Source organism: Macaca nemestrina, chromosome 4 (genome assembly GCF_043159975.1).
Source record: "Macaca nemestrina isolate mMacNem1 chromosome 4, mMacNem.hap1, whole genome shotgun sequence".
In the NCBI taxonomy this organism is placed as follows: Eukaryota; Metazoa; Chordata; class Mammalia; order Primates; family Cercopithecidae; genus Macaca; species Macaca nemestrina.
The window spans coordinates 9,110,780-9,124,617 of record NC_092128.1 but is presented as its reverse complement, the minus strand read 5'-3'; the positions used below and the strand labels follow the sequence as shown (position 1 = coordinate 9,124,617).

At 54.7% G+C, this 13,838-nt stretch overlaps 1 protein-coding gene across 8 annotated transcripts in view; it reads left to right on the top strand.

Moving 5' to 3' along the window:
* The window catches only part of LOC105474871 (zinc finger protein 862), a 29,643-nt gene extending 21,405 nt beyond the window's left edge, over positions 1-8,238 (top strand). For 5 of the 8 annotated variants that reach the window (XM_024790676.2, XM_024790675.2, XM_011729716.3 and 2 more), the window contains 3 exons: positions 343-447; positions 1,302-3,416; positions 5,022-8,238. In XM_024790676.2, coding sequence (XP_024646444.2) covers positions 343-447; positions 1,302-3,416; positions 5,022-5,194 — 2,393 coding nt within the window. In that variant the 3' untranslated portion in view covers positions 5,195-8,238. The remainder of the gene's footprint in view (positions 1-342; positions 448-1,301; positions 3,417-5,021) is intronic. The other 3 variants (XR_011621868.1, XR_011621866.1, XR_011621867.1) reach the window with 3 other exon arrangements.
* Positions 8,239-13,838: the final 5,600 nt, after the last annotated feature.

The window sequence follows — 13,838 nt, the reverse complement described above, 5'->3', positions numbered from 1 at the left end:
TGGGACCTTCCACTTCTCACATGGCTGCTGCTTCCCCTCCTGCTTAGTCCCTATGGTTCTTCCTGTTTCTGCCCTTCCCCCTCTGGTGTGTATGGCTGGCCTGTGGCTCCCAGGGCTGGCCCATGGATCTGTGGAAGTCCCATCCTAGCTGAGGGGTGCCCCTCCCCTTACTGCCTGTTTGGCACTCTGGGTTTGCGCTCCGCCTGCCCTTGGCCGACTAGACTTTATAAGGACAGAACGCAGAGACACCTCTGTGTATTTCAGGGGCTGGGTCTAGCTTGAGAGGGCTACTCGACTTGGCCACAGCAGTGACATCAGCATGATTCTTCATCCTTGCCACAGGACCTGCTGCTGCCAAGCCAGACTTGATCTCCAAACTGGAGCGGAGGGCTGCACCCTGGATCAAGGACCCAAATGGGCCAAAGTGGGGGAAAGGTCGTCCTCCAGGTGAGTCTAAACCTACAGCCTTCTGAAGGACGTGCCAGGGCCCAGGCGGCTATGATGAGTCAAACAGCATGAGCTCAGCCGTGTCCATCCAATGGGGGCCGATTGGGCACCAAGCCTGGCAGGAGGCCCTGGGTAGACAAGATGAAAAAGCAACTAACCCTGCCCACAGAGTGTAGAGTAGTCTGGGAAAGTGGGAAAAAACAGGTCCTTTTGTAAGCAGAAGTGCTGATGGAGGCTGTGGCAGAGCTGGTGGGAGCAGGTATGTGGGAACACTGATCTCGAGGAGCCAGGGGACCCATCTGTGAGCCTCTCATCCCTTCTCCCTCCTTCTCCAGTGCTCAGTGACAGCACCATTGGTTTGTGAGAATTTGTTGTCTTGCGTATCTCAATCAGTAACTTCTTGGCTTGTAGCTTCTACACTTACTTCTGTACCTAATTCTTTCTGAGGCTCGTAAAAGACTTGGCAGGTGTTTAACCTATTCCATTGTGGAGCCTCACACGAGAGTGAAAGCCACTTGCTTATCCAACAGTCTCTGTGGCCAAGGGGGTTAATTGAACTTACTGGTATCTGGTGTCACATGATCCCAGGGTAGCTGTGTGGATAGGGTGGTTGGGGTGCTGGTGAAAGAACCCACAAGGATTAGCAACAACTCTGGGAGAGCCAGATTAACTTTCATAGGTAAGAATGGGGGAGGGTTTAAGTGGACGCCACTAATGATCTCTAGAAAGAAGGACTGCACTCATCTTTTCTGCCTTACTTAAGGGATACTTATTAAATTTGGGGGTGTCTTAGCTGATAGAAGACTGCAGAGTCCTGGGTAGCAGAACCAAGCATGATTTAATTTTCTCCAAAGGGAACAAGAAGATGGTGGCAGTGAGAGAGACAGACACACAGGCCTTGGCTGCAGACTCTGCATTGCTTCCAGCCTCTCCCGTGGAGGCCCGTGCCTCCTGCTGCAGTCCCAGCATTTGTGAAGGAGAAGGAGATGGACCTAGGAGAATCAAGAGGACATATAGGCCCCGTTCCATTCAGAGGTCATGGTTTGGGCAGTTCCCATGGTTAGTCATTGACCCCAAAGAGACCAAACTCTTCTGCTCAGCCTGCAAAGAAAGACCTAATCTCCACGACAGATCATCTCGGTTAGTCAGAGGTTATACGGGGCCTTTTAAAGTGGAGACTTTAAAATACCATGAAGTCAGCAAAGCCCACAGGCTGTGTGTGAACACGGTTGAAATCAAGGAAGACACCCCTCACACGGCCCTCATTCCAGAGATCTCCAGCGACCTCATGGCCAACATGGAGCACTTTTTCAACGCCGCCTACTCCATCGCATACCACTCAAGGCCCCTGAATGACTTTGAGAAGATCCTGCAGCTCCTCCAAAGCACCGGGACCATGATATTAGGCAAGTACCGCAATCGCACAGCATGCACTCAGTTCATCAAGTACATCTCGGAGACCCTGAAGAGGGAGATCCTGGAGGACGTGCGGAACTCGCCCTGCGTGAGCGTGCTGCTGGACAGCTCCACCGACGCCTCCGAGCAGGCCTGCGTGGGGATTTACATCCGCTACTTTAAACAGATGGAGGTGAAAGAGTCCTACATCACTCTGGCCCCTCTCTGCAGTGAGACAGCAGACGGCTACTTCGAGACCATCGTTTCTGCCCTGGATGAGCTGGACATCCCCTTCCGGAAGCCTGGCTGGGTGGTGGGGCTGGGAACGGATGGCTCAGCCATGTTGAGCTGCAGAGGAGGCCTTGTGGAAAAGTTCCAGGAGGTCATCCCGCAGCTGCTGCCTGTCCACTGTGTGGCCCACCGGCTGCACCTGGCTGTGGTGGATGCCTGCGGGAGCATCGATCTGGTGAAGAAGTGTGACCGGCACATCCGCACCGTCTTCAAGTTTTATCAGTCGTCAAACAAGAGGCTGAACGAGCTGCAGGAAGGTGCAGCGTCTTTGGAGCAGGAGATCATCCGCCTGAAGGATCTGAACGCAGTCCGCTGGGTGGCCAGCAGGAGGCGCACGCTGCACGCGCTGCTCGGAAGCTGGCCCGCCCTGGCCAGGCATCTCCAGAGTGTGGCGGAGGCTGGTGGCCAGATTGGGCACCGGGCCAAGGGGATGCTGAAGCTCATGCGCGGCTTCCACTTTGTCAAGTTCTGCCACTTCCTGTTGGACTTCCTGAGCATTTACAGGCCTCTGTCCGAGGTGTGCCAGAAGGAGATCGTGCTGATTACAGAGGTGAACGCCACGCTGGGCCGGGCCTATGTGGCACTGGAGAGCCTCCGTCACCAGGCGGGGCCCAAAGAGGAAGAATTCAACGCCAGCTTCAAGGATGGGCGGCTCCACGGCATCTGCTTGGACGGACTGGAGGTAGCGGAACAGCGGTTCCAGGCAGACAGGGAGAAGACGGTCCTGACCGGGATCGAGTACCTCCAGCAGAGGTTCGACGCAGACCGACCCCCACAGCTCAAGAACATGGAGGTGTTTGACACCATGGCCTGGCCAAGCGGGATCGAACTTGCCAGTTTTGGGAATGATGACATTCTCACCCTGGCCAGGTATTTCGAGTGCTCCCTCCCAACAGGATACAGTGAGGAAGCTCTGCTGGAGGAGTGGCTGGGCCTGAAAGCCATCGCCCAGCACCTTCCGTTCTCCATGCTCTGCAAAAACGCCCTGGCCCAGCACTGCCGCTTCCCCCTGCTGAGCAAGCTCATGGCCGTGGTGGTCTGTGTGCCCATCTCCACCTCCTGCTGTGAGCGGGGGTTCAAGGCCATGAACCGGATCAGGACTGATGAGAGGACCAAGCTCTCCAATGAGGTGCTCAACATGCTCATGATGACGGCTGTGAACGGCGTGGCCGTCACGGAGTACGACCCTCAGCCCGCCATCCAGCACTGGTTCCTGACCTCCTCAGGCCGGCGTTTCAGCCATGTCTACGCCTGTGCCCAGGTGCCAGCCCGCTCCCCTGCAAGTAAGTACACGTGGCAGAGCTCCCCCAAGGCAGGGGAATCTTGCCCTCCAGTCCTGTGCTGAGCCAGAGGCCAAGAAGACAGGACTGCAGGTGCCTGTGGAGCTTCTGTCATGCGCCCACCCATTTGCTAGGCCAGTGGGTACTCGATGCGTGACGTCCACCCTCCAGGACCTTGTGCCCCTGGCAGGGAGATGACACACTTGTGCTCTAGGCAGCAGAGCTTAGTGCAGAGAGCATGCATTTATAGAGCCTGTCTGCCCTGGTGACAGTGCTGTGCTGGCTCTGCCCCCAACTGGCTGTGTGGCCTTGGGCAAGTTTATCCCCTTATGCCTTGGTTTCTCATTTGCCAAATGAGTGGTGCATGTAAAGCACTCAGGACAATGCCTGGCAGGTGGTGTAAACGGCGCTAGTTAAAGGTCAGGACCACTGCTGGGAGTAAGGAGAGGGCTGACCAGCCCCAAGCAGCGCCATCACATTCTAAGTGGGGCTGATTGACTCTGGACTGGGCAGGAATTTTCAAGAGGGAAGAGGTCCACGTGGCTGTGGAGGAGGTGAGATGCGGAGGAGATGGTGGGGCTTTCAGGCAGGAATCTCACAGGGCAGGGGAGAACAGAAACAGCCTCTCTGGACCGGAGGGCTAGGGTCAGGGACTTGCTTGAGGGGGAAGCTGTATTAGAAGGGAGGGAAAGTTACTGAAAGCCACAGACAAGAAATGTTCTGTCTTCAGGTAGTCACTGAAAACCAAAGAAAATATGCCGGTGGTTGGGGTTCTGCAGACCACTCATAGTCACTTGACAAGGATGGAGCAGTGTTCTCTCTCCTGGCGTCTCTAGCTGGTCTCCTTCCAGCTGTTGCTGCTCCCAGTTTTCACCTCTGAGTCTGTGGTCATCAGAAATGGGACTGGGTCTCATGGTTGACAGAGGGTCTGTAGGAAGCAGGGTGGCCCTGAAGCCACAGTAGGGCCGGTGAGGAGAAGAAAAGAGACCCTTCACTGATAAGGAAAAGGGAGAACCGAGAGAGGGCTGGGTGAGCCCCTCACCCAGGCATTTGTTGAGTGAGTTGCTCTGTGTCCAGCCCTGTGGGTGCTAAGGAGAAAAAAATGATTGTCAGGTGTGCCCTGGAGCAAGTTACTCTTTCCACAGGGAAAATGAGACCAGCACAGATTGGTCCAAACACTACCAAACTACGCACTGATGCCTCCTTCCAGGCAGGGCTCTCAGCCTCAGCATTGTTGACACTGGTGCTGGGTAATCTTGGTTGGGGGGTCCTCCTGTTCACTGTGGGAACTTGAGCAGCATCCCTGGCCTCTACCTATTAGATACCGACTGGATACCGGTAGCACACCCCCCATTTGTGACAACAAAAATCATCTCCAGACATTAGCAAATGGTCCCTGGGGAACAAAATCACCCCCAATTGAGATCCCCTGTCTTAGGATAAAAGAATGAACGGAGCAGGAACAGATGTGGGCTGCAAAGAGCAGTCCCGGTCCTGTCTCCCGTCTGTCCCGCCAAGCTTTCCTCACCAAACAGCCCCTGGGCGAAGTCGGATGTGGAAGGCAGTCGCTGTCGGTCAGTCTAATTGCCTTCTCCTTCCTCCCCACAGGCGCCAGGCCCAGGAAGGAGGAGATGGGAGCCCTCTATGTGGAGTCTGGGAGCCAGAAGCCACCCATCGTGCCCTCCAGGGCAGCAGTGGAGGTTCTGAAGGACTGTATCATGGAGCCTCCCGAGAGACTCCTGTACCCCCACACCAGCCAGGAGGCCCCCGGGATGTCCTGAGGGACAGGGAGTCCTTGGGACTGCCTTGGAGACGCCTCTGGGATCACTGGGACAGGCTCTGCAGATTCTAGGCTGCCCTAGGATCTTCTGCTGGTGGCGATGGTCTCTAAGCACCAGGAAGTGGGCCGTGGCGTCCCGGAGCAGCAGGGGTATTAGGAGGTGCATGACCTGTTTCCTGAGGCCCATTCAGCACAGCCATGCCTCACAGCACACAAATGTGCCAGAAGGTTCTAGATCTCAAGTTCATTTTTAAGGTGCTCCAGAAAATAACCCCATCATGAAAGGTTTCAGCCCCTGAGTTCTGGTGGCAAGAGGACTGTCCTGGTGGGGGAGACTGATGGACATCCCTGGGGAATGTTCCAGGGAGGCTGCCCACAGCCTAGTGAGAATGGGAAAGGCCACTTTGTTAGAGGGGAGGCTGACTCTGCTCTAGGGACAGCTGGCCTGGCTGCAGGAGCCCCCAGAGGCATTGTTCTGGGACTTCCTACCCTGGCTCCCGCAGCAGAAACAGTGAGGCCTCGATCTCGTGCGGATCTGTACCTCTTCCCAGGGCTTCCTTCAGGGCGAAACAATCACAAGCCCTTTGCACAGAGCACCCAAGAAAGTTCTCTTCCTGCAGCTCCAGATGGTAGAGCTGGGGCTCTTCTGGCAGGGGGTCTGGTGCTTCCCGCAGAGCCCAGCCGCGTTTGACCTGTGGCACGCCCGGCCCGGTTTCCTCAGGAGAGGATGGGACCAAGTTGGAGTTGGGAGGCTTGGGATGCAGCCCCAGCTCTGCTGCAGGCAGTGGTCTGATTAATCCCTTCCTCTTTTCTGTGCCTCAGTTTCCCTCTCCATGAAGTGGCAGCAGAGAATCCAAGTGCCTGCTGACTCCCCACCTGCCCTAGGATTAGTGAATGAGAGCCTCGGGCTCCTTGAAAGACCTCTGACTGCAGTGTGGACTTATCTGCCTTCCACCCCATCCTCCTCCTTAGTGGGACAGGTAGGAATTTGTCTCCAAAGTTCTTGTTGTAGGAGTTGCTCTCTGAATGCACCATCTGCCTGACAGGCTAGTCCACTCTTCTCCGAGTTGCCCTGGGGACTCTGCACCAGGATCGCCAGGGCCCACTGAGACATCCCGGAATGGGGACTCAGTGACAAGGGCTTTGAACAAGCTCCTCCAGGGTCTGTGGGCCTGCTCCCGCTTCAGAACCACAGAAGCACCGCCCTAGAGGCACAGAGGGGCTTCCGGCACTGCTAGGTTCACACCCTCCTTGCCCATCTTCCACCTAAAGCGAAGCACTTTTCCTTCCGGGGCAGCTCCATCTTGGCAGGCTCAGGAGGCCGCTTATCAGGAGGGGGATGATTTTGTCTAGGTTCTGCCTTTCTTAACCATGGGCAGGAAATAAGGAAAGTCAGCACGCAGGGCTTCTCTGCCCTGCCTGACACTTGTTTTAAACAGGCAGGAAGTGGGTGCCATCCATCCCAGCTTGCTTGCTGCCTGGCTCAGGCAGGTCCTGTGCTGTGCTGCAGGCCCCTGTGGGTGGGCCCTTTCTCCATAATCTGCTGCTTCCCATTCCCAGGGTAGATGCTGGCATCTGAGCACCTGAGTCCCTTCCTATTCCCAGGGTAGAAGCTGCCGTCTGAGTACCCTTCCCATTCCCAGGGTAGATGCTGGCGTCCAAGCCCCTCCCCAGTACTGCAGGTGCCCTAGTACCCCATATGCCCTTTCATCCCCCACCCCAGCACTTAGCCTCAGCACTGTTGTTTTCCTGCCGTTTTCAGTTCTAGTCAGGAATTCCTTTCTTGCTTTCTGCCTTTGACCTGTGGAAACGTCTCCCAGCCCTGTGGGTCTGGCGGTCAGAGGCACCCCTCAGGCCTGTGGTGCGGGAGCTCTGGGAGGTGTTACTATCCACGTGGCTAAGACATGCACAGGCCTCCCTCTCTCCATCACCGTCTCCATGGGTGTTCAGGAACTTGCCCAGGTCAGGCACTGTGGATGTGAACTGGTGGAAGGGGAGGGAGAAAGGCTTTTTTAGGTGGGGCTGTAGCCTCTGCCCTACCCACAGGGATTCCACATCAAGGTGCTGTTCCAGCACACACGCTTCCCGCGGCCTCTTCATCCTTGAAGAATCCCTCAGAGCAGGGGGCCATCCTGTGAGCAGCCGTGAGTGGGTCTCTGTGGGAGCAGTTCTGGAGCTGAGGTGGAAGCCAGGGGAAGCCCCTCGCCCTCTCCACGTCAGCATCAGCGTGCTCCGAGGACACCGTCCAGTGCCTTCCTTAGGTGGTGGGAAAAGCGGTCCCCTTGCAGCGGGGCCACTGAGAACACTACCCGATTTCTCGAGGGGCGCAGGCCTGCTCCGTTCCCCTTTGTCAGCCAATGACCAAGAAGGAAGAAGATGACTGCCGTCTCATTCCTGAACTTCCTCATTCAGGACTCCCGTGGAAACACAGTGAGCGTCCTTATCCGAGGCCCCGGCCCAGGCCGGCCCCTTTGCTTTGTTTGGAGGGGCTGGCTGAGTTTTGGCCCCTAGTGCCCAGAGACCCCCTTGTTGGAGAGGCTTCCTGTTCATGCCTCACAAGAAGAAGAACCACAGGGCTCTGGGAGTGGAAGGAGCACGCACTCCCGCTTTGGCTGGAGTCCCAGCGCTTGTCGCCACCTTCCTCCTTGCCTGTAGTCTTGACAGCATCCGTATGTACGTGTCCTGGCATTTCCCACCCCCTCCCTGATGACTGATGCCCACCGGGTCTGACATTCCAAGTAACCAGTATGTAACTGGTAGTTTGATCCCAGTAGCCATAGCGACTCCAGGTGGGAGAGAGGGAGCCAGCCCCCCGTCCTGGAAGATACCTTAGAGTGTGTGGCCACGCTCCAGAACCTTGCTTCTCTCTCCTGCAGAGGGTGGGTTTCTGGGGTGCTAAGTACCTACCAGAACAGCGTGGAGGGGCAGGTACACTAACTGGCCCAGGGATGTTCTCTCCTCCATTTTCAAAGATGAAAGGAGGTTTTAAAGACCATGTTTGATTCCTAACCTTTTGCTACCTGAATAAAGCAGAGTCTATTTCAACACATCTCTGTCTTGTGTGTCCCTAAGCAAGGACCAGGAGCTCGGAGAAGTGGACGGAACGAGCTCTGCCCTCGCTCAAGAGGGGACAGGGCCAGGAACAGAGGTGGGCAGGGGAAGTGCCTGTGTGTTCACCTGGTTTTTGTCTTTCAGTTTCTTTCCTCTCTAGTCCTTCATAGTGAGCTCAATCATTTTTGCCAGATACAAGGCAGAGATGAGAGTTGGCTGTTTGGTGAGTTATAATTAAGGGCTTGGCTGCCTTTTCTGGAGTACTGTATAGTTTACATAGTGCTTTCACATACATGATCTAATTTGGTTTACTGAAATTAAAAAGTTAGACTTTGAAGGAAAAAACATCGATTTCCACCTAGTAAAAGCTGCTGCATCAGACCTGTCACTCAACAGCGCTCCTTGAGGCCTAACTCCTGAGATCCCTCTGGCGAGCCCTTGCGGCCCCACATCCTCTGCGCGGCATGCTCCCACGGGACTGCAGCAAAGGTTTCAGAGACTCGGGATACAGCCAGATCTCTTTGGTGAGGAGACTCAATCTTACTCGAGTGTATGTGATTTTTTTAAAAAAGACATTGAAACAACTATCGAAGCAGAGGCACAGGCAGCAAGGCTTTGGGTTTGTGACTGGGAATCCGTGCGGCCTCTATGCGGTGAAGACCTGACCCCATGGTGGGGGTGAACAGGGTCTCCTTGACCCCTTCAAGGAAGATGGATTTCACTAGGGGAAGCACAGTGCCGGTAGCCTCCACGCTCAGGCTGGGGAGGGTAGGCTCCCAGGGAGGTAGCTCCCAGCGCAGCCTCTTCCATCACTCCAGCCGGAGCTAGAAGGAGAGAAGCGAGCTGAGGCTCTGGAAGGTGCTGCACTCCTGCCTTTCTTTTTCCCAAGGGTCCTCTTGACATCTGGAGTGCAGTCAGCAGGCCTTTCCGAGTGGGCTGGCTGCCTCAGATGCCTCAGCCCCTGTTGCTGGGGACGCTTCGGTGGGGCCTCCTCACTGTGGGCCTTCTCTTGGGTCAGTGTGATCCTCATGTCCCTTTCCCATGCCAGCGACACTCGTGGGCTTCATGTGGCTGGCCTCTGCTCCCAGGGCTCTGGAGATGCTGCCTCTGACTGCAGCTCCTGCCACGCTGGCACCTGTGTGGCCACTGCTCCCCTCTGCGCCTGGGAATAGCTGCCCAGAGACTTCCTGTTTTGAACCTTTTGCGTTGCGCAGGCAGCCAGCAAGTGCCCTGGCACTCACAGCAACAGAAGGGCCCTGCAGTGCTGCGGCGGTGCTGGTGAGCCCAGATAACCTGAGGGGCGCAGACACACTGGGCACACTCCAGACAGGTGCAGGCCTCTGGGTAGTGACAGTTTGCAAGTGTTCCGTGGTCCTGGGCCCTGCACAGGCTTCTTGGCAGCCAAGAGAGGCTGTGTCTGCGTTTAATGTGCACACCTGAAAAAGCGGCCCCTCACCGCCTAGGCAGTGTCCTCCCACATCCCCAGGAGGGTCTTCCTGTGCCATCTGAGGTCCACTTAGTGGGAAGCCTTTGCCACACTAGGACACTTTCAGGGCCACTCTCCCACATGGATGTGCTCATGGATGGCCAGGGCTGTATGGCTCTTGAAGCTCTCCACACACTTGGCACCGATGGATGGCTTTTCCAGTGGAATCTAAAGGACTTGGGCATTCTCAGAGGCCAGTCTGGCCTTGGGGTTTTCCAGCTTCCCAGAAGCCTGCAGAATCATTCTGGGAGGTTCCCAGTTGCCTCCAGAATCATCTTCAGTCTCGTTTCTGACTTTGTTACCAAATTCTGTGGAACTCAGATGTGAGCTTAGTGATGGGGACACACTCCTTTTGTTCGGTGTGACCTGCTCAGCCCCCAGCCCCAACGAGATGACGGCTAAGGGCAGCGTCCTGGGGATGCCGCAGCCAGGGCCAAGTGTGGGTCAGCATCCCAACTCAGAGGAGTGGCCCAGTTGGTCTGAGAATACTGAAGTCCCAGAGCCCTGGGTAGGGACTTCCGACCAGCGTTCTTCCTGCTCTCATTCTAACACACGTGAAGGGAATGTCCTGGTCCAGGGAGCCAGGGTTCTCTTGCTGCCATCTGAATAATTCCCTGCAGCAGCCACTGCTGGACAGCAAGCTTGGCAAGCCTTATGCAGAAATCAAAGTCATTTTTATAAAAAGTATCCCAGAGTCCCTTATGAAGAGAGCTGGACAGAGCAGGAGCCGACCCTTCCCTGACTGCCCAGTTCAGTGAGCCAGGTTAAATATCTGCCGTCAGCAGCCTGCCATGAGGTACAGTGAGGACCTTCTACTTCATCCCTGCAAGCTGGGTTGTGTCATAAAATGCATACTTTATTTTCCTTCTTCCTGTAGAGAATCAGAAAGCACATGATGGAGGTTTCAGAAAAGGGCTTGTGAGATTGAGCATGTCAGAGCTGAAGATCTGTGGCTGTGAGACATGTCCTCCTGAAAGAGCACACGTGAGCTCGCACACGTGAGCACACGTGAGCCACGGCACCGGGTTACCCTCACCCAGATTGTCCCCTCAGTGTAGCTTGTCTCCAGAGGTTTACACTGTGACCGTGTTTCTCACAGGTTACCCAAGCTCCTGTCGTAACGGCGGGAAACAGAAGTACAACACCTGAATCCAAACCACAGAAGTGCTAGGACCCAGGAGGCACTAAAGGCTCAATGAATATGGTTACCTTTGTGCCAGAAATGTTCCATCAAGATTTACCTGGCTGAGTGGTAGCTTTCTGGCCTCTGTTGGGGGCTGGGAATTCTTCACCCAAAGCTCACATTCCCTTTCAAGTCTACAAGTGATCTCTGGTTTGGCAGCAGCATGCACCGTAGGGAGAAAGACAGCCGAGCGCCCCTAACCCACACCGAGCACACATAGACCCATGTCAGTCCTGAAGCCTGACTTGTACCACCCGTTTAATGCCCTGGGCTCACCCCATCAATTTGGGACAGGTTGGGTAGGTTGTAAACCTAAGAAAGCTCCAGAAACAGGCAGGGCCTGGCATACAGGTAGGAATGTTTATTTCAGGGCAATAACAGGAGTGCCAAGGGCTGATAAAACAGTGCAATTGTCATAATATGTTTTCCCACTGCCAGGGGCCCTTGAAGGAAAAACAGGCTCAACCAGTCACAGAGACAACCATGCTCTAGGTCTAGTTCTCCCTGACCCCACAGGCCAGGAGCGCCCCTATTAGATGGCAAGCAAGTAAGGGGCCAAGGTCCTCACCCAGCAAGACTCCCAGCTCCTAATTCCTTCTTGTCACATCCTGGTACAATTCCTTCTACTCCTCATGGCCACCAGAACAATGGGTGGGAGATAGGTGGTCACATCCTTAAATGTCACAGGCCTTACTTGCAAAGACCTGAGCTTTACAAGCCCTAGGGGTGAGCTGAGAGTGTGGAGGAGACACTGGAGTAGGAAGGAGAAGCCTTGGCCATGTGTTTTGGCTCTTTTACTGATGAGCTGTGTGGGCCTAGGCAAGTTACTTCACTTCTCTGGGCCTCAGTTTTATCACCTGTAAAGCGATAGGATTGCCTCAGAGAGCCTCTAAGATCCCTTTCAGCTAAAAACAAAGTTCTAGAAAATAAATATGTGGTACTGTGGAACTCCGGGGAGCTGTTTGATCGGGTGAATAGTTTACCCATGGAAATGGGGCTCCGCCACAAAGCTGCTCACATCTTCTAGTCAGGCTCCAGGGAACAGCAAGAGCTTGTGGGCCCAGATGAGGCTTTAGTGGTTGGAAAAGGAGCCAGTTCCTGGTTTTAATCCCTTCATGGACCTCAGACTATCACAAAGCTGCCAAACAAATGACACATGCAATCACATGCAAATTAGGACAGAAATGAAACATCAAAAACATTAAAGGAAAGAGAGCTACAGGCTGCTAACATGAGTGGCTGCTCAGACTCAGCACTGCTTTTGCTTCCGGCCAAAGCCAAGACAAAGGAGCAGAGGCAAGAAAGGAAATACATTGCACTCTACAGCTGTCATTTTATACAGAGATTTTTTTTTTTTTTTCCCAGAACAAAATTCAAAAAAGTCCATCTTTTTTGAGCTACGGAACTTTCCTGGTGCTTTTTTTTTTTTTTTTTTTTTTTTTTTTTTTTTTTTTTTTTGAGATGAAGTCTCGCTCTGTCTCCCAGGCTGGAGTATAGTGCTGCGATCTCAGCTCACTGCAAGCTCAGCCTCCCGGGTTTACACCATTCTCCTGCCTCAGCTTCCAGAGTAGCTGGGACTACAGGCGCCCGCCACCACGCCCGGCTAAATTTTTTGTATTTTTAGTGCAGACAGGGTTTCACTATGTCAGCCAGGATGGTCTTGATCTCCTGACCTCGTGATCCGCCCGCCTGGGCCTCCCAAAGTTCTGGGATTACAGGCGTGAGCCACTGCACCCAGCCCTCATGGTGATTTTTTGAAGGCCTCAATCGACAGCCTCTTAACTCTATCTCCTGGATGCCAAGTGCACCCTCATCCTAGGCCAGTGTTCTCAACAATGCACACACTCTGGATGAGAAAGATAACCATTGTTTACAAGCTAGCTAAACTCTCACCTCCTCTAGGGAGTCTTCCTGGATTTCTCCACCCTCTGAATTCTCATAATGGGCATTTGGCTACCTTGATCACAGGGCTCTTAGAACTGTGCTGGCCAGCATTATGATTTTACCAGAATATATCACTCCTCAACTACTTTAGAAACCCCTCGAAGGCTAAGATGGTATTTTATACCTAACAGTTTGGTGTCACCCCACGCCCACCCCCAACATGCATGAATTTAAAGGATGGATAGTGAGGTTTCAACTATGGAACAGAGAAGGGCGGATGTGACTGGTTCTTGCTTTCAGAAAACCGCCAGGAGCACACATCGCTGACGGGGTCAGTGCAAGGGCAGGCACATTTCCTTTCCGCATCACGTGGGGACTGCGCCTCCCCATGTCATGAAGCCAGGGAATATGTGTGGCCGGCTGCTTAGGGTAGCACTTGTTGCCAGAGACAGCGCCTGGAGGCCACTGGTCTGTAAAAGGGATCTCTACAGAAGATGCGGATTTTTGATTGCCACAGAAGGGATATGTGAGATCCAAACGCCCAAGGAGGAAAGCAGGCTCTGAAGTCTCTTCCAGCCCTGATGGAACAAACTACCGAGCCTTATTATGCTAGGTGTTTTCCACATGCCTATTCATTTAATCCTCCAGGAACCTTGTAAGAACGGCCATCCCATTTTATATTTAAACAAACTGTAGCTACTGACGCAAGGAGTCAGGGATCTAATCCCAAAGCCTCTGCCGGGTTCGCTACAGATGGATGTCCGCGAGGATGCCAGGCCTCCGCCTCCCGCCGGGTCTCTGAACGCCGGCTCGGCCGGTCCAACCTCATTCCGCTTCCCGCCACCGAGACGCGAAGCCCCCGCCTGCCCCCAAACGTCTCTGCGCCGCTGGCGCCTTTCTGGCTCCACCGCCTCCGACCCCAGGCCCCGGTCCCCGCCCGCCGCTCCGCTTGTCCTGGGAGTGAGGAGAACGCGTGCCGAGGACCCGGCCAGTAGGTCGGCGGGCACCGCCCTCCCGCTGCGTCTCCGAGGGCGAGGCCAT